We start from the raw sequence: 20368 nt of genomic DNA, 5'->3' as shown, positions 1-20368 counted from the left end.
TTCCCACTATATCTAACCTATCCATTCCCCTTTTTAAATTTTCTAGCCTACCTGCCCTATAAAGGGATCTGACATTTCCCGCTCCGATCCGTAGAACGCCAGTTTTGTTTCTCCTGATAACGATGTCCTCTTGAGTAGTCCCCGCCCGGAGATACGAATGGGGTACTATTTTACCTCCGGAATATTTTACCCAAGAGGGCGCCATCATCACTTAATCATACAGTAAAGCTGCGTGCCCGCCGGAAAAATTACGGCCATAGTTCTCCTTGCTTTCAGCCGTTGCAGGACCAGCACATCAAGGCCGTTTTGGTTAGTGTTACACGGCCAGATCAGTCAATCATCCAGACTGTTGCCCCTGCAACTACTGAAAAGGTTGCTGCCCCTCTTCAGGTACCACGCGTTTGTCTGGCCTCTCAACAGATACCCCTCCGTTGTGGTTGCTCCTACAGTACAGCTATCTGTATCGCTGAGGCACGCATGCCTCACCGCAAACTTCGAGATCCACTGTTCATGAAGCGGGTGGGGGGGACACGACACCTTCCGTATTAGCATTTAATACTACTCATTTAACTGGTGATATATTAAAGTTTTATCTTTTGAGCTACATATGCTACCAATTGTTAATTAAAAATTCGTCTATGGAGTAGAACGAGTTGACCAGTAAAAATGGTTTTAGATTAGATTTGGAATTTACTCCGGCGCCTGTAAGATATTTAGTGCTATTATGCAAATGATCAAAGTTTTTCGCTATTTCATATTGTGCTCCTTTCTGATCCGCTGTCGACTTAAGTAAAAAGAGTAAAAGTAATGAAGACAATCTGTTCCCTCGTAATCTTGTAGCAGTGGACATGACTGTTCTTCACATATTGTGATGGATTATTAACAAAGAATTTCATTTGTAAAAATACACTCCTGGAAATGGAAAAAAGAACACATTGACACCGGTGTGTCAGACCCACCATACTTGCTCCGGACACTGCGAGAGGGCTGTACAAGCAATGATCACACGCACGGCACAGCGGACACACCAGGAACCGCGGTGTTGGCCGTCGAATGGCGCTAGCTGCGCAGCATTTGTGCACCGCCGCCGTCAGTGTCAGCCAGTTTGCCGTGGCATACGGAGCTCCATCGCAGTCTTTAACACTGGTAGCATGCCGCCACAGCGTGGACGTGAACCGTATGTGCAGTTGACGGACTTTGAGCGAGGGCGTATAGTGGGCATGCGGGAGGCCGGGTGGACGTAACGCCGAATTGCTCAACACGTGGGGCGTGAGGTCTCCACAGTACATCGACGTTGTCGCCAGTGGTCGGCGGAAGGTGCACGTGCCCGTCGACCTGGGACCGGACCGCAGCGACGCACGGATGCACGCCAAGACCGTAGGATCCTACGCAGTGCCGTAGGGGACCGCACCGCCACTTCCCAGCAAATTAGGGACACTGTTGCTCCTGGGGTATCGGCGAGGACCATTCGCAACCGTCTCCATGAAGCTGGGCTACGGTCCCGCACACCGTTAGGCCGTCTTCCGCTCACGCCCCAACATCGTGCAGCCCGCCTCCAGTGGTGTCGCGACAGGCGTGAATGGAGGGACGAATGGAGACGTGTCGTCTTCAGCGATGAGAGTCGCTTCTGCCTTGGTGCCAATGATGGTCGTATGCGTGTTTGGCGCCGTGCAGGTGAGCGCCACAATCAGGACTGCATACGACCGAGGCACACAGGGCCAACACCCGGCATCATGGTGTGGGGAGCGATCTCCTACACTGGCCGTACACCACTGGTGATCGTCGAGGGGACACTGAATAGTGCACGGTACATCCAAACCGTCATCGAACCCATCGTTCTACCATTCCTAGACCGGCAAGGGAACTTGCTGTTCCAACAGGACAATGCACGTCCGCATGTATCCCATGCCACCCAACGTGCTCTAGAAGGTGTAAGTCAACTACCCTGGCCAGCAAGATCTCCGGATCTGTCCCCCATTGAGCATGTTTGGGACTGGATGAAGCGTCGTCTCACGCGGTCTGCACGTCCAGCACGAACGCTGGTCCAACTGAGGCGCCAGGTGGAAATGGCAAGGCAAGCCGTTCCACAGGACTACATCCAGCATCTCTACGATCGTCTCCATGGGAGAATAGCAGCCTGCATTGCTGCGAAAGGTGGATATACACTGTACTAGTGCCGACATTGTGCATGCTCTGTTGCCTGTGTCTATGTGCCTGTGGTTCTGTCAGTGTGATCATGTGATGTATCTGACCCCAGGAATGCGTCAATAAAGTTGCCCCTTCCTGGGACAATGAATTCACGGTGTTCTTATTTCAATTTCCAGGAGTGTATATATTGTAAGGGAGCTCCTTACACAGGCATCTATAAGATGTTTGTGAGTGTACACCACATATTATTCCCAATGATCTTTCTTTCGCAATAAATAATTTCTTTCTAAATGATGAGTTACCCCAGAAGATAATAGTGTACTATTTGACAATAGTGATATTAATATTTAAAAATGTGAAAGCATTTATTTTTTTAATTTCCAGGACAATAAAAGTTGCTGGACTTCACTCTTTGAGCAACGCAGTAATATATTTCATCCGCTTAGAGTTTTTAATTAAGTTGTACACTCTAAAATGTGGACCATTCCACCCCTTTTTACTGACTCCTGTAGTTGTGAAGCATTAATTGTTGTGTTGTATAGAAATGAATGTAGTGTTTTGTTATTAGAGTACATTTTGAGATAACCACTTAATAATTCGTTTAAAAAGACTGTAAACAATTTCTTCTGATTTGTTCCTAACACGATTAGCTATAACGCTTGTCTCGTGTATAAATAGTACTTAATACAATGTCACTCAGATATTTAAGAAACGGGAGTAGACTCAAAATGCAACCACGTCGAGCTCTGTGAATGGTTCCTCCCGTCACATAATTTTTCTCTCGTTCAGCACAAATTTTTACATTCTTTTTCTTACGTTTGATTCAAGCGTATTGTTTGGAAAGTCAATAGTTCTGTAAAATTTAAGTTTTTCTAAGAGACCATTGTGGTCAACGCAATCCAACGTTTCGACAGGCCACAATAAATATCAACTAATGATATGTTGTTGTTTAGGCCTAGGTGAGTGAATATGTAAATGGAATTCCCTGTCGAGAAACTCTTCTAGACTTGAAACTGTGACGTGAAAAGTTATACTATTGTGTACCTAAGTCTCTCGCATGTTTTAGAGAAATATGTCTGTAAAGAAACTGGAAGATAATTACTCGCATACTATGTAAATTGAAAGAAGAGGGGGGGATGGGAGAGCCGAAGGAAATGGAAGGGAAGGAACTAATGATGTCAGCAGCATCGCGACTTGTGCGCAATCTGCGGCGACGAGTGAAAATGTGTGCCTGACCGGGACTCGAACCAATTCCGTTTACCAGTGCGCTACCTGGACACAGTGTCTATCGCAAACACCTGGATATATCAGATAGAACAGACACCACGCATTCATATGATTTATTCGCCTCTATGGGTAGTAAATCTACAACTTTCAGTGCAGATACAAATTGGCGTTCGACCGCCAGCGGGGATGTAAAATTAGCGAACATGAAGACGTGGCCAGGGCTGCTGGTAGGTGGTGCCTGGTGGGACACAGTCCGCGCATTTGAGATAAACGCTGTGTCCAGGTGGTGGAGTGGTAAACGCAACTGTCTAGTAAGCAGGAGACCCCGGGTTCGAGTCTCGGTTCACACTACATTTTCTCTTCTCGCCACTGATTCCGCACAAAGTCCTGATGCAGCTGATACTGTTAGTTCCTTCCCTTTCCCTCCTTGTCTCCCTCTCCACCCCCCCTCCTTTAAGTTTACGTAATATGTGTCACAGCTGCGGATTCCACGTGGTGTACATTCTTTTGGACAAGGACAGACACCACGCTACCATTTAATTACTCGCATCTTTCGAGTTACGTTCCCTATAAAGAGGTTGGAAGAGCTGAAGAAGCCGGCCGGTGTGGCCGAGCGGTTCTAGGCCCTTTAGTCAGGAACTGCGCTGCTGCTACGGCCGCAGGTTCCAATCCTGCCACGGGTATGGATGTGTGTGATGTCCTTAGGTTAGTTAGGTTTAAGTAGTTCTAAGTCTAGGGGACTGATGACCTCAGATGTTAAGTCCCATAGTGCTTAGAGTCATTTGAACCATTTGAACTGAACAAAAGGCAGTCGCGTCGTTGGGCAGACTGGATTCATTGATTGGGGAAGGAGACCAAACAGCGAGGTCATCGGTCCCATCGGATTGGGGGACGATGGGAAGGAACTGAAGTTAAAATCTTCTGGGTTATTAGGCCGCGTCATATTTCTTCTAAAATGTTCAACGTTTCGACCCCTCTGCTGGGATCTTCCTAGGGATCTTTTGGAGTCCACTACTGCTAGAACACTTCCTTCAATTTACATAGTATGCGAGTAATTATCTTCCAGTTTCTTTACAGACATATTTCTCTAAAACATGCGAGAGACTTAGGTACACAATAGTATAACTCTTCATGTCACAGTACTGCTAGAACACTGTAGTGGACACCAAAAGATCCCGAGGAAGACCCCAGCAGAGGGGTCGAATCGTCGAACATTTTAGAAGAAACATTACGCGGCCTAACAACCCAGAAGATTTTAACTTCAGTGACAACGGCCACGAACGCCTGCAGACTTACATGATGGGGAAGGAAGTTGGTCGTGCCCTTTTAAAGGAACCGTCCCTGCATTTTCCTGAAACGATTTTGTGTAATTACGGAAAACCTAAATCAGGATGGCCGGATGGGTTTGAACCGTAGTCCTCCCGAATGCGAGTGCGGTCTGCTAACCACTGCGGCACCTCACTCGGCGCCAGACCGGAGACTCACCTCGTGCGCCAGCCTGAGGAACAGCTGCTCGGAGCGCAGGATGTTGAGGACCTTGCAGATGGCGACGCACATGGTGGAGGCGACGCAGAGCGCCAGCGTCGCCTGGTCCAGGTCGGCGCCCGCCTGCCGGTCCACCACCGCCGCCACCTGCCGGCACAGCACCACACACCAGCACACCTTCTGCAGGTCCCGCTCCTCAACTCTGCAGGGCGGCGCCGCTCGGCGCTGCTGCGTTATCTCTTACAGCCTTTCGTTCGGAGAGCGTGTTTATTTCGAGGCCTAGTCACAAAGTTATAATTGAAAAAATTAAGCTGCGTCATATATTTTTAATTTGCTTGCACAACCCCGGCACCGACCACTAGGAGTAGGGTGTTTGGCTGAAAATCAATTACGTATTGTACGCCAATTTCAATCCCAGCCACTGCTTAAATTTTGAATAAAAATTATGAGCAATGGTGACTGAAGACCCCTACATCTACGTCTACATCTACATGCATACTCCGCAATCCACCATACGGTGCGTCGCGGAGGGTACCTCGTACCACAACTAGCATCTTCTCTCCCTGTTCCACTCCCAAACAGAACGAGGGAAAAATGACTGCCTCTATGCCTCTGTACGAGCCCTAATCTCTCTTATCTTATCTTTGTGGTCTTTCCGCGAAATATAAGTTGGCGGCAGTAAAATTGTACTGCAGTCAGCCTCAAATGCTGGTTCTCTAAATTTCCTCAGTAGCGATTCACGAAAAGAACGCCTTCTTTCCTCTAGAGACTCTCACCCGAGTTCCTGAAGCATTTCCGTAACACTCGCGTGATGACCAAACCTACCAGTAACAAATCTAGCAGCCCGCCTCTGAATTGCTTCTATGTCCTCCCTCAATCCGACCTGATAGGGGTCCCAAACGCTCGAGCAGTACTCAAGAATAGGTCGTATTAGTGTTTTATAAGCGGCCTCCTTTACAGATGAACCACATCTTCCCAAAATTCTACCAATGAACCAAAGATGACTATCCGCCTTCTCCGCAACTGCCATTACATGCTTGTCCCACCTCATATCGCTCTGCAATGTTATGCCCAAATATTTAATCGACATGACTGTGTCAAGCGCTACACTACTAATGGAGTATTCAAACATTACGGGATTTTTTTTCCTATTCATCTGCATTAATTTACATTTATCTATATTTAGAGTTAGCTGCCATTCTTTACACCAATCACAAATCCTGTCCAAGTCATCTTCTATCTTCCTACAGTCATAGCATAAGGAGACATTGCCGAAGGCCTTGTAAAAGAGAACGGAGAAGCGAATGGAGGTTGGGGACACTTTCTTACCCTTGGGGTGAGAAACTGCCCTCACAATGCGGAAGAATCAGCAGCGATCAACGGCATGAAGACACATAATGTGTATCCACCGGATATGGGTGGTCAACTGTTCAACATTTGCGCATCTATTCGCTCCTGCACATCTCCGCAGGCGTCCATCCGTGTCATGTATGGTTCGTTGTTCACCACAGATGCTTCGGCGTCAGTTTTGGACAGCGCCATTTTGCCATACACGGTATACTTTAACCACGGTGGCACGCGAACAGTTTACAAACTTGGCCGTTTCGGAAATGGTTCCACCCTCGGCCCAAAAGCCAATGATCATGCCCTTTTTACGTCAAATAAATCGCTCCGTTTCAGCATTCAGACAAAGACTGCACTGTTTTCTGTGTTCCCCCGATACACTTTATATACTCTCCACCGCTAGTGGTGTCACCTCTCGACTGTAAGTGGGTACTGCACGTTGACATCGAATATAGACGGTGGCCTCATTAGTGTGATTGGACCGTATAATAGAAACCACTGTTCAAAAACCACAGGAGGAGGAAGCATACTTGGAGGCCCGGGAAGACTCAAGCTGGCCTGCATCATGGCCAGACAGAGATTCCGAAATCAGATAGTGGATTCCAAGGCATACGCAGGAGCAGCTGTAGATGCACATCACAAATTATCAATTATGAAGAGCAAACTGAACTTTAGGAGAATAGTCAGGAAGAATCAGTGTGGAATAATTGGGATTTCAACTACTGACAAATGATGGTGTTTACTTAAAGTTCTCGAAAGATTTCGATACCGTGATAATGACTACCATAGTAGGAGCAAACAAATATAGGTACAAGGTATGTAACAGCGAAGAAACCATGAGTAACAGAAGAAATACTTGAACTAATCGTCGAAAGAAGGAAGGGAAAAAACTTCAGGAAAAGCAAAGAATAATACAATGTCGATGTGTTAGAATCGACATAAATAAGATGTGCAGAGTAGGTAAAGCTAAGTGATTGCAGGAAAAATCTGAACAAATCACAAAGGAAATGATTATCAGAAGGACAGTTACAAGATACGTGAAGTCACGACGACATTCAGTGAAGACCAAAGGCGTCAACATTAAGAGCGCAACAAGAATGTCACTGTTAAACGCAGAGCAGTACTCTTTCCTGAGTACAGAAAACGGCACAAAAAATTTCCACACGTCAGAATTCTAGGTCTGGCCGTCGGCACGATTTTACAGCACTGTAGGATACAAAAGTTTCTGGACGAAGTGTTGTCACAAAGCTGTATCTGCTCGTAGTCTAAAAAGTGGAGTCACAAACGACGGCTGTCGAGTTTAGGCTCGCTCGCCACACCTACGCCAACCAATGAGCGTTCGGTAGTGTTCTGAGAGCTCTGCAGTGAATGTCGTACCCAGTGCGAGCATTAAACGTGATCGTAGCGAGTTATTAGATTAGCAGCGCAAGGAGCTATATCTTGATGTTAACACTGTTGACAAACTCGTACTGTAGCTAGTACGTTGCTACATCCTTGGATGCTAGCAAGATTTGGAGGCAGCTTCGAAACTGATGACCAAGAGCCCGAAGATTACTTGCAACGGTATCATATTTAATAGCTCCAGGCATAGATGCTTGCTTTGCTTGGGCTTCTACTTGTTCGTTTCCAGGCATCCAAGAGTGGTCTTTCATCCATGTATCACGATGTTGCGAGAGTTCCTCTGCATCCAAAACACAACATCGACGATTTCAGCTACTATGGAGTTGGTACAACTGTACTACAGCTGGTACAATGTACTAACAGAGATGATGACTACTATCCTTGGTGTGGACGTCTATGCGAATTATAAGGTTTACAAAATGGCAGTCAGCTCTGCTGTCATGATAGTGGAGTCTGGATCCAGCTTGTATAGGCCTGCTTGTTTGCCTCGGGGTATCCTGTAGGTACTACCAGCACCTTCACTACACTTGGATCCATTTGTACACATCACACACCTATTGTGTTTGTGAGATAGGAATCCCATTTCCGTTGCGTTAGTTGGGTCCTGGTTTTGACACATAAAACTGGTAAACTGGTCCTGATATCAATCTGCTGGGTCAACGTTTCGTATGGCCTCCTGTAGTGCGGTAGAAGAACACTTTTCAACACTTGGTGCCCTAATATCTGCATCTACATGTATTCAGCCGCGATAGGTGGAAGTTGCTTATTTATCCAGTATCTTCTGCTTGCACAACAGAATGTTAATACCCGAATTTTTGCGTCAAAGGATTCATATTCTTCGAAACAGAGTAATAGGAGGAATTTCTTGCACTGGAATATTCGTCGCAACTTTTAATGGTGGCTTATTGGCTTCAACCAGTAATGCGTTCGTCAGGCTTGGCATGAACGCCCCAGTAACTCTACGCAAGGCTTTGTACTGTGTAGTGTCGATTCTTTGGACCGTGCCGTGCGATGCTTATCCGTAGCATAGGTGTCTGTAACGGGAGTGTCTCCTTAGTAGGAGCCGGTCTAAAGCTTTTGCTGTCCACACCATACTCCACTTGTAGCTCTGATGAGATTGCAAGCTTTTTCACAGCTGGTAATGATATGTCAGCTACCACATCGTAGTTTATCATCGATTATTCCAAGATATTGAACTGTTTTCGCAAATGGAAAAGTATGTTGTCGCAGTTACATTGTTTGGGAAAGTGGAATCAGATTGCGAACAAAGATCATAAGAATGGACTTGCTGTCAGAGATTTTGAAGCCACTTTCTGTACCTCACTCATGCAGACATATGAGGGCGGTGTCATTTTCAGATGACAGAACTGATGAGTACTGGCTTCGGAATATATGCATGCGTCGTCTGCGTATTGTAATATTTGGGTATCACTGTCAAAGAGGGCGTGATGGTCTGCAGTATAGACACTGAACAGTAAGGAAGCCGAGACTGACCCCGTTGGGAATCCTCTGCTAGTTTCTCTGGGTCCCAGTGTAGTTCCGTGTTGCAAAATGATTGTCTCCCTGTTGCTCAGAAAGCTTACAGCGTTATGAACGAGTGATTCAAATGGTTCAAATGGCTCTGAGCACTATGGGACTCAACTTCTGAGGTCATAAGTCCCCTAGAACTTAGAACTACTGAAACCTAACTAACCTAAGGACATCACACACATCCATGCCCGAGGCAGGATTCGAACCTACGACCGTAGCGGTCGCTCGGCTCCAGACTGTAGCACCTACAACCGCACGGCCACTCCGGCCGGCTATAGTGAATCGGTTTGGATCTTTTATGTCCATATACTAGTGTAAATTTTGAGCGGCAGCAGTTTCCTTTGTGTGGAATGAGTCGTCACAAAGGGTGGTTAATACAGGTTGTTTCAAAAAGAAATTTACAACTTGAAAATTCATATAAATTAATTCACGGTACCTACAGAGGTGATTGTAGTATCAATTTGTAGAGAGACACATCGCGTTTTGTGTCCGCAACTCGTGGTCTGGTGGCTAGCGTTGCTGCCTCTGGATCGCAGGGTCCCAGGTTGGATTACTGGCCAGGTTGGGGATTTTCTCTGTCTGGGGACTGGGCTAGATTGGACTGAGTAAAAACGTTGCAATTTTGTATGGATGGTGATGATCGCGCAGTTGAGCGCCCCACAAACCAAACATCATCATCATCATTCAGTTTTGCTTCGAGTAGTTTTCTAGTGCCGGATCGCACCGTAAGGAGCGCTAGTGGCAGTTGCGTTCAAGATGGCTGCCTTCACTGGACCCGAGCGTGATAGCTGAGTGTTTCGGTTTGAAGAATTGAAGTCGGCTACAACAGTTCAGCGTAATTTCCGTACCAAGTACGCTAAAGATCCTCCTAGTAGACCTACAATTTATGAGTGGCATAAATGTTTTGTAGAACAGGGGAAATCATCAGGTCGTCCAAGCACATCTGAAGACGCCGTTGAGCGTACCTGGATGTGTTACATCAATTTTTGATGTCACAGATCGATGAGGATGACCAAGACTGAATCGTTTACTTCTTGCAGGATTGTGCACCACCCCACTACCTGGCTGACGTCCGGGATTTTCTCAGTGAGCGCTTTTCAGGTCAGTTCATGGAATCAATACTAGAAATAAGAATAATCTTCACAAGGATTTAAAGTCACTTAGTACAAAAAGGTGTGCATTATTCAGGAACACACATTTTCAATAACTTGCCAGCAGCCATAAAAAGCTTAACAACCAATGAAATTCACTTTAAGAGAAGCCTAAAGGATTTATTGGTGACCAACTCCTTCTAAACCATTGATGAATTTCTCAGTAAAACCAATTGATATATATATATATATATATATATATATAAACTTCTGCACAATTTCAGTGCAGTAATGTGTTGATTGTTAATGTGTGTGTAAGGTACAATCTAACTTCTGCACCATTTCAGTGCAGTAATGTGTTCATTGTAAATAAGTATTATAGTAGTTGTATTACATGTTGATTACCTTATAAATAAATAAATAAACTTTTTAATTTTAAATTCAGTGCATTAGTATTTGTAAAATGACTCTTTCATATAGTGTTCATTAAAAATAATGATATTTCCACTTGGGACCTGTGGAATGGTACATTAGCTTATTTGTTTTAGTTGTAAATATTTGTCATGTATTGTTGTTTTTCTGATATGTTCCACATCCTGGAGGACCTCCTCACTACGGATCAATTGGTATGAAAGTAAATCTAATCTTATCTAATCTAATGGATTGGCGTGATGCGCCAATTGCATGGCCCCCACGTTACCCAGACCTGACGCCACTGGATCTTTTTTAATGGGGTTCATCGAGGATATCGTGTTTGTACCTCCTTTACCAGCTTCTCTATCTTAACTTAGAGCAAGAATACACGCAACCACCTAGTAAGTTACATGTGCAATGCTACAGCGAGTATAGGAAGAAATTGACTTTCAATGGGATGTGTGCAGGATAACCAACATAAATCATCTTTAATTTAAGGTAAAAAAACCTTGATGTGTTTCCCTACAACATAATAGAAAGCCCAGCTGTATATCTTCTTTCAATAAATTTATATGAATTTTTAAAGTTGTAAAGTCCTTTTTGAAAGACCCTTATAATTCGGGCCAAGTGCAGCACCTTGGAGCTCTCGCAGCGAAGAGGGTTGTGCTATGCCACTGTTGTCCTCTTCAGATCCCGCCTCGTCTTGTTTGTCCACTACATCAGGCTCAGCTCTCATACACAAGAACGATTCTGGAAGTTCGTCGGATGTTGTAGGTGTGTGCATATCCATTGTCGGACCTGTTTTAATGTTCCGTATTACATTCAAGAGCCTGGTTACCGGAGTTTCTTTGCAGACTGCAGTACAGAAACTGTGCCAAGATTTTCTTTTTTGTGCTTGAATATTTTCCTGGCTGCAGCTTGTGCTTTCTTAAGGACAAGAAAGTTTGTACCATTACACAGATTTTTGTGTTTTGTTAATCCCTCCCGCCGTTACTTGATGTCTGCGTCACAATATGAATCCCACCAACTGGGTGATGGCCTGTGAGTAGTCCGCTTATATCTTTCTTGAGGTATTGAGACTTCCGCTGCATCGTTGATAAGGGATATCAGAACCTCAGAGTCTCTTTCGGAATTCCCAATTCCGATGATCGATTCCAGTTGTCTTTCAGTAGTGTTTCGTATAGGTTCCAACTGCTTTTGGTTGCGTTCCATCTCTCTCCGTTTGCATATTTGACAGTCTCCCTAGGTTGTGCGTTTATTATAATTTGAATTGGTAGGTGATCCAAACCTAAAGTATCCGGTATCACTCCCCATGTTGTTCCGGTAGACAGTACAAGGGATGTTATGCTCAAGTCCACTGCCGTTGGAGCTGCATTTGGTTGGACTATTCCTGAGCCAACATTTAGTACTTTAAGGTTTTCCGAAAATAGTACGCCCACTAGCATTTTTGCCATTTGCGTTGGCATATCTGCAGCCCCACACCGCATGTTGGCCGTTAAAGTCATCTAGTAGCAGAAAGGGATTTCTGAGGTAGGCAATGAGTGTTGTTAGCTGTTGTTAGGAAAGTGTATCAATCCGCAGACGGATACCTACCACATGCAATGAGTCGTGCTGAGTGGCAGTTTTGACAAGGGAAATGTGGATGTCTTGTTTTACCAACAATGCTGCACCGCTATTGCATCATTTTTATCTCCTCTAATGACAGGGAAGTCAGGGAGCGATAATGATTCGCTCGGTTTTAACCATGTTTCTGTGATGGCACAAATGTTTCGAGGAGAATATGTCTAAGGCTACCGTTGTTTGCCTTGAGCGATCCTCTGTCCCACTGGATGATATTATAGGCCATTTTGGGGTGTAAGGAATAGTGTTAACTCATTTTAGATTAGCTTCTGGATTGAGTTTGTTTGTAGTAGTGGAATGGGCCCATTAGTAGCCTGTTGGTAGGATATATCATTCACGACTGCCATAATTATACTTAAAATTTTGTTAATGAAGTAGTTCCCAACATCAATCCGTTGGTTGAGTTTGTGAAACTGTGGTGGGTTGGGACCCACTGCAGCAAAAGGAACGTAAAGTTCGGGTTGATACAGTTGGTCGCACGGGACCAACAACTGAGAAAACTTTTGGTCGCAATGTAAGAGAAATTATCGACAAGACCGCACCGTGTGTTGCAATCTTTGACCTTCGAATGTTCACCTTTGCCACTCCTTATCGAACAATCGTGAAAGAAAATTCCTTTCTGGACGAAACTGCACTTTAAACCAGACATGACGGCATCTTTAACTCCGAAGGAGTAGGTTTCTGCAATATATTCTCTAACATTGCCTAAAACAGTTTAACAATTCTCAGGCATCAAGACAAAAAGCAATGAATGACATTTTGCTGCGTAGTGGGCACTGATTTATGCCAATGAGGAAAGTTAGAAATTTGAGCCGGACAGGGATTTGAACCCTGGTCCCCTGCTCACTAAGCACATGCCCTGACCACTATGCAACACGGACACAGACATCATAGCACCTGCGCAGACTATCATAGACGGCCTCTTGTCAGACCCAAATTCTCTACTTATCCACATGCTACTGACCTAATACCTATGTCCATTATTCTCATTACTCGCAGCGTTTCGCTGATTTCCGAAAGAGTTCGATTGTGTTGTGCATCTGCACTGAAGGATTGCAGAATGCAGATCACTGCAGGAATTCCAGAGATTTTTGAGATCAGAAATGGTCTTAGACAAGGAGACGCATTATCTCCATTTTTTTAATTTAATTTTAGAAAAGGAAGACAGAGAACACTAAAAACTAAACCAAACTGGATAATATCACAATAAATCCGCTTGAATACTCAGACGATGATGTGCTATCAAGTGGTAGTAAGGAGAACTTACAGCTCATGACAAGTTCTTACAGAAATATTGTAAGGAAATCAGGGTTACAAACCAACGAGGAGAAACCTGAGTACATGGTCGTGAGCAGGGCACCCAATGATTAAACCCCATGTATAGCTTACCTATTCACCTTTAAAGGAGTAGACATATTTAAAAATTTGGGAAGCGTTTTTAGCGTTCAGAATAGAATAGAAATCGATATTAAGGCAAGGACAGAGCGGTAAATAGATCATCTTATGGCTTACGGGACGTACTGTGCATTAGAGCAGTTTTGAGAAGTTTTAAAATCAAATTAGTAGTACCCTCCGAAGTCTTTTGAGAGGAAGACATTAAGGAAGGTATTTGACCCCAAAAGGGACACGTGTCACAGAAAGGGAAGATATTAAAAAACCGGGCACTGGCAGACCTATACTCACAAGCTGATATTGTCGGTAGAATGAGAAAAGAAGATTGATTTGGGCTAATTAGGATGGAAGTGGGAAGACTGCTTCGAGTAGCACTCTCAGGATCCATGGAACGCAGAAAGAGCAGGCCACGGACAAGACAGAACTGTGATATTGACAGGGATACCGAAGCGATGGGCCTGGGAAAAGGAGAATGGACCCCAAAAGTCAGGAACAGAAATGACTGGAGGAGGAATGTAGAGAATACATGTGGTCTTCCAGGCCAAAGCGATAGTTAAGAATTGGTAGAGGGCGACCAGATGTCCTTTCTGTCGGCAACCCAACTCTCCTAGGAAGGAGTTGTTGGGTCTCATTTGTCTGCTCCTAGTGTTATCCGGTGTGAAAGTGTAAGAACGTTTTCGAAGTGTTTGCCAATAGTAAATCATGGCGGGTCGTCGGGTACCAGCTCAGTATTCACCTAGTCAGATGCGGAAAACCACCTAAAAACACATCCCAGGCTGACCAGTACGCCGATCCTCATCGTTAATCTGCGTCGTGGATTCGATAAGGAACTATTCGGTGGCATCACACAGAACACAACTTGCTTCTCGTATACTGGTAAAGTTAGCGACTTGCTTAAAATCAACATTATTTTAAGTAGAATTTGCGTTGCTGAGATAATATATTCTGATAAATTCTAGAACCAGTAAACCATAAGATAATCTTTTTCTTTGTTTTGTCTGGGGATTTCCTGACAGATGTCTTCTGGCAAAGTATAAAATTTAATTATTGTATGGTCAATACACAAATTAGTTTAATTATGCTTATGAATTACACAGTTCATCCTAAATTCAGTCTTACTATTATTAATCACAAATACCACTAGCGATTTGCAGGGTTATTCAGCTGCCTCTATCACTGGGTTTTATGTAACCTGCAATGCCTTCAAAAACCCCACAAGAGATTTTCTTATTCTCTCACTTCCTACGCGCAAAATATTAGTCCAACAGAAAAAATTAACAGAAACTTTTCGTAGGAAATTTAATCTCGTTAAATTTTGTACTGGGATATGTTTTTGCAGGAGACCACTGTTTTCGAATTGTTCAAGGGAAACGCTTTTGAAGGTCGCTTTTGTACCTTTTTCTTGCATAATTCAATAACTATGGCCTCTAGCGAAAAATATACCACGACATTATTTAATTACATTACATAAAGATCCTGTTCATTTTTTCTCCAGGACTAACAGTTTGCCCATAGCGACTGTGAGAATATGAAAATCTTACTTGTGGCATTTGAAGGTATTATGGGCTGCATAAAACGCATAGGTAGGCACAGCTGAATACTCTGTGTGCAATGACACACAAGTTTGGGAAGACGCTTCTGCAGGATATTTTGTTACCTACTTTACACAATATTTTTGCTATACGCTTCTCTAGCACAAACAGACGGCGGTTGTAATGAAACTTTAGATACTTGAGCCAGTGTAGACGGAAAAGTATTTTCCATGTGGGCACTCAGCTTCACGGGAATGATGTTCCGATTGTGCGCTGCGGGATTTGCGTTGTTAGTAGTGTCATGACTGGCCGTTAGGCGCCGGTATTGGTATGGCGACGTAAGACTGAAACACGAGCATCTTAATGCATTACCGTTGCGGACAGTTAATACGGGTCTGTAGAAGGTAACAATGTTACATCAAAACAATAGCAGTAGCGCTTCCGCTCTCAGCGAGTATCGACACATTAGAGGAATACGGAGACGTCCTCTTTCCGCACGGGGATTGAAGAATACGATTCCAAAGTTCGAATTGACTGGAATTTCTCCTGGGAGATGGCGACCGCCAATTGCGTCACAAATTGCTGAAGAAGTTACTGTTGTCATGGCTGCGAATGCAGTATGCAGTGCACGAGATGCGTAACGACAGCTTAACATGGTCCGCCGTTCGAAAAGTGCTGAGAACAGCTCTGAAATGGTTCTCTAGTGCGAGTCCAGGCTGTCATGGATGCAGACGAGCAACGTTTGTAACCTGAAACGTAAACATGGTACGTAATAAACAAATGTTATCATCTCATGTGGAAATTAAAGTATGTTTCTTTCAACAGTTTGTTATTTCTCTTACGCATGTCCTTACAAAATTTCATTGCCCTACGATTACGGCCTGCCGTAGTGGCAGAGCGGTTCTAGGCGCTACAGTCTGGAACCGCGTGACCGCTACGGTCACAGGTTCGAATCCTGTCTCGGGCATGGATGTGTGTGATGTCCTTAGGTTAGTTAGGTTTAAGTAGTTCTAAGTTCTAGGAGACTGATGACCTCAGAAGTTAAGTCCCATAGTCCTCAGAGCCATTTGAACCTACGATTACGCTTGTCCTTTCAAGTACTGAAATGCTAATTATAACCACCCTGTATATTTCTTTTTGCCCAAGCTACAAAGTTCTTTCCGAAACTAATGTCTCTTATTTTTGTGTTGATTTTGTGACTGTCCGAGACAGTTTGTAGTATTGATCGTCCTTCTTATAGACTGTTGCTTTCATTGTCCTGCGACCGACAACGGTAGCAGGGAGCGTTGCGAAATGGCGTACGCGTGAAACAGTGACGTGTGATTGAATTCCTGACTGCTGAACAAACTGAGCGAATTGAAATCCATCGAAAGGTCTAACGAGACGATACAGCAGACGCGATTAATCTGAGGCGATGCCTACTGCATCAGTAGTGGCGAAGTGGGTGCGCATGATAGGCCACACCCCTGTCGCCCTACTCATCCTTCATAAAGAATAGCATCCAGATCAACTCATCCGTGATGATCGGCGGATTACGACCGAGAAATTTTATGTGCATCTTATAGTCGGCTGTAATAGAAGACAATATATCACGCAACTTTGTTTATCACAAGGTGTATGTGACATGCTTAGAAGAGACCAAACAAATCATCTAATTTTGTCGGGACTTGTTGTACTAGTACAAGACTGAACACCATTAAGTGGTGTTACCATTACGAGCAGGAATCCAAACGACATTCCACAGAATGGCGACATGCGATTTCTCCAACAAAGAAGTAATTCAAGAAACAGCCATGTGTAGGCAAAGTGATGTGCACTGTCTCCTCGGACAGGCCGCATATGGTTCTTTTGGATGATTTGGAGCGAAAAGCAACTGTCCACTCAGAACGCTACAACACGACACAGACTAGGCTGCAAGGCTGAATTTTAAAGGTCACGCCAGAGAAGAATACGAACTGCGCTTGCAACGTGGTGATTCCAGGTCCCTCAACATTTTCGTGACTATGGAACTCATTGCCATACTTGGATGGACTTTGTGAGTATGCAGAAAAATGACAGTACGTGAGTGAAGTCTTACTCTGTCGTTCCCTGTTATTATGTCTCCTGTATGTGTCGTAGTTCCCATGAAATTAAATGTGAGGTATTTGTTTCGCAATGACCCTCGTACTTTACACAGAAGCCTATCCCATATGATAGTACTAAGATAGTACTAAGTGAAAATGTGCTAGGAAACGCTCTGTAGATCAGCACAATGAGAGAGAGATTTACAACAGCAAAGCAGGCACAACTGAACTGTGCCTAGCATGAATATGCTTTTAGCAGAATACCTTACTCAGCAGCATGGACTTGTTGTCATTCTGATTTGAGAGGGTTATTAGGAATATATATTATGTGATCTGAAGTATAGGAACACCCCTATGTAATGCGCAGCTGACCACTACATGAGAAGCAGTAGCAGCAGAATGTGTCGGGCTTCCCGAGCACGAGCTCCCGGGTTCGATTCCCGGCGACGTCAGGCATTTTCACCTGCCTGGAATTGACTAGATGTTGTCCTCATCATCTCATCATCATTCCCTCCTACATATATCTCGCGAAGAGACCATGAGGATAAAATCAGAGAGATTAGAGCCCACACAGAAGCATACCGACAATCCTTCTTTGCACGAACAATAGGAGACTGGAATAGAAGGGAGAACCATAGAGGTACTCAGGGTACCCTCCGCCACACACCGTCAGGTGGCTTGCCGGGTATGGATGTAGATGTAGATGTAGATATACCATATGGCATTTTCACCTGCCTCGAAATGGCTAGATGTTTGTGTTGTCCTCATCATCTCATCATCATTCATGAATGTGGCGAGTGTGGACTGAGAAAAGATTGGGAATTTGTACGGGCGCTGATAAGCGCGCAGTTGAGCGTCCCACAAACCAAACATCATCATCATCATCATCATCGGAATGGGTCGGGCAGTGACTACGAACGTGGACTACATAGTCGATATCATCTGAGCAATAAATCCATCAGCGGCATTTGAACCCTTCTAAAGCTGCCGCAATCGACTGTTGATGATGTAATTGTGAACCGAAAAGGCGAAGGTACAATCACAGGTAAACCAAGACAGACTTTATGAGCTGACAGGTCGGGACCGCCCAGCATTGCGGATTATGGCAATAAAAAATCGCACGGAAGAAATCACTCGTGAGTTCGAAAATGTTAGCATTAGTCAGCTGTTACTATGTGCAGGGAGTTAAAAGAATGGATACAATGGTGGAGCAGCACCTCATAACCCACACATTTCTCTATCCAGTACTAAGCGACACTTGAGCTGCTGTAAAGGGCGACGCAACTTGACAGTGGATGAATCGAAACGATTGATTTTGAGTGATGAATAATGCTATACCATATGGCAATCCGATGGAGGCGTTTTGCTTTTGGCAAATGCCTGGAGAACGTCACTTGTCATCGTGTATAGTGCCAACAGTGCGGTACAGAGGAGGCGGCGTTACGGTATGGCGGTGTTTATCGAGGTCAAGTTTTGGTACTCCCATTACTCATAAGAAAGCACTAAATGCTGGAGTATACGAAAACATTTCACAGCACTGTGCACTGTAGAGGAACAGTTCGGAGTCTGTCATTGTTTGTATCAGCATGACAACGCAACCTGCCACAAAGCAAAATCTGTGAGACAATGGTTTCTGAACAATTACATTCCTGAAATGGACTGGCCTGCCCAGAATACCTACCTGAACACATCGCACATGTCTGGAATATTGATTGGCGACTCCATGGAGTGTTCTGTGCACCACGACCAAATAGTGGATAGAATTGGAAGGAGAATCAGCATTGGTCGTATTTTTTTTGTTTTATTATCCACAAAATCGATTTTCGGTCACTTAGTGACCATCCTCAGTGTTGTATTATACAATTAATATTGGTAGGCACTGGTATCAACAAGCTTAGAGTGATCTCATAAACTGTAGTTTAGTGCCTACCAATTTTAATTGTATATTACAGCACAGAGGATGGTCACTAAGTGACCGAAAATCGATTTTGCGGATAATAAAACAAACAAAAAAAATACGACCAATGCTGATTCTCCTTCCAATTCTACCTCTGGAATAGTTACAACGTCTGTTCACATCCCGACGTCCAACATCACAATCTTCAGGTTTCTTGAGAATTTTCATTGCATTGGTGCAAGTGATCACGCAAGTGTGGATTCCAAGACGTAACAGTGGATCGTGAAACTGCTTGTTGTAGTGGAAATGTTGCTGATGTCTTGCTCTACACCCAAGGAATCCAGTTGACAGCGGTTGTTGACTGGTGTAAGACGAGGGTGGATCCATTAGCGGAAACAACCATCTAGTGTTTAAATGCTCCAAAATAAGTGAACAAGAACGGAACAGATTACGTTCAGATGGTTCAAATGGCTGTAAACACTATGGGACTTAACTTCTAAGGTCATCAGTCCCCTAGACGTAGAACTACTTTAACGTAACAAACCTAAGGACAACACACACATCAGTGCCCGAGGCAGGATTCGAACCTGCGACCATAGCAGCAGCGCGGTTCCGGACTGAAGCGCCTATAACCGCTCGGTCACAGCGGCCGGTTACAGATGAAGTACCAGGAAGAAATAGTTAGTTATGCATTTGTTATTGTCCACAAAAATGCGAATTATTTGTTCTATTTTAGCTTCTGAAATAATAAGTGATACTTGCGAAGAATAAACAAAATTAATAAAATCACTAGCGTCTCTAGTTTTTGCTGCTGAGGACATTCACACGTCCCGCCGTGTTACCTGTGTGGCGACGAAGCAGGCGGTGAGGGCGAGCAGGCCGGCCGAGTAGAGCGGGTAGCAGCCGGTGGCCGGGGAGGGGTGTCGCAGGGCGCCGCTCCAGTGCATCAGGCGCAGCAGCAGGCGCACCAGCTCCATCACAGGCTGGCCGGGCTGCGCAGTGGGAGCAAAGTACACTGCTGGTCGTCCGAACTGTAGCTCCAGGAAGCACGGCAGATTAAGCAATTTTACTCATTCTGCGTAATCAGAACCTCTATCACTCGTATTAAACGGCCAACAGCTTCACCAGATCACAATTGCAAGTTGCCTATCTAACGGCTTTCAGTAGCAACATTTTATCTTTCGTATTTCACACAATCATTGACCGAACTGAAAAGTTTGCCGC

At 44.5% G+C, this 20368-nt stretch overlaps 1 protein-coding gene across 1 annotated transcript in view; it reads right to left on the bottom strand.

The window, feature by feature from the left end:
- Positions 1-20121, bottom strand: part of LOC126413274 (odorant receptor 94b-like) — a 213235-nt gene extending 193114 nt beyond the window's left edge. The window contains exons 1-2 of the mRNA XM_050083174.1: positions 19987-20121; positions 4861-5007 (exon numbers count right to left, since the gene is read on the bottom strand). Coding sequence (XP_049939131.1) covers positions 4861-5007; positions 19987-20121 — 282 coding nt within the window. The remainder of the gene's footprint in view (positions 1-4860; positions 5008-19986) is intronic.
- Positions 20122-20368: the final 247 nt, after the last annotated feature.

The sequence above is a fragment of the Schistocerca serialis genome, chromosome 7 (genome assembly GCF_023864345.2).
Source record: "Schistocerca serialis cubense isolate TAMUIC-IGC-003099 chromosome 7, iqSchSeri2.2, whole genome shotgun sequence".
Classification (NCBI taxonomy): Eukaryota; Metazoa; Arthropoda; class Insecta; order Orthoptera; family Acrididae; genus Schistocerca; species Schistocerca serialis.
The sequence above is the reverse complement of the archived record's forward strand: the minus strand, read 5'-3'. Positions and strand labels throughout refer to the sequence as shown.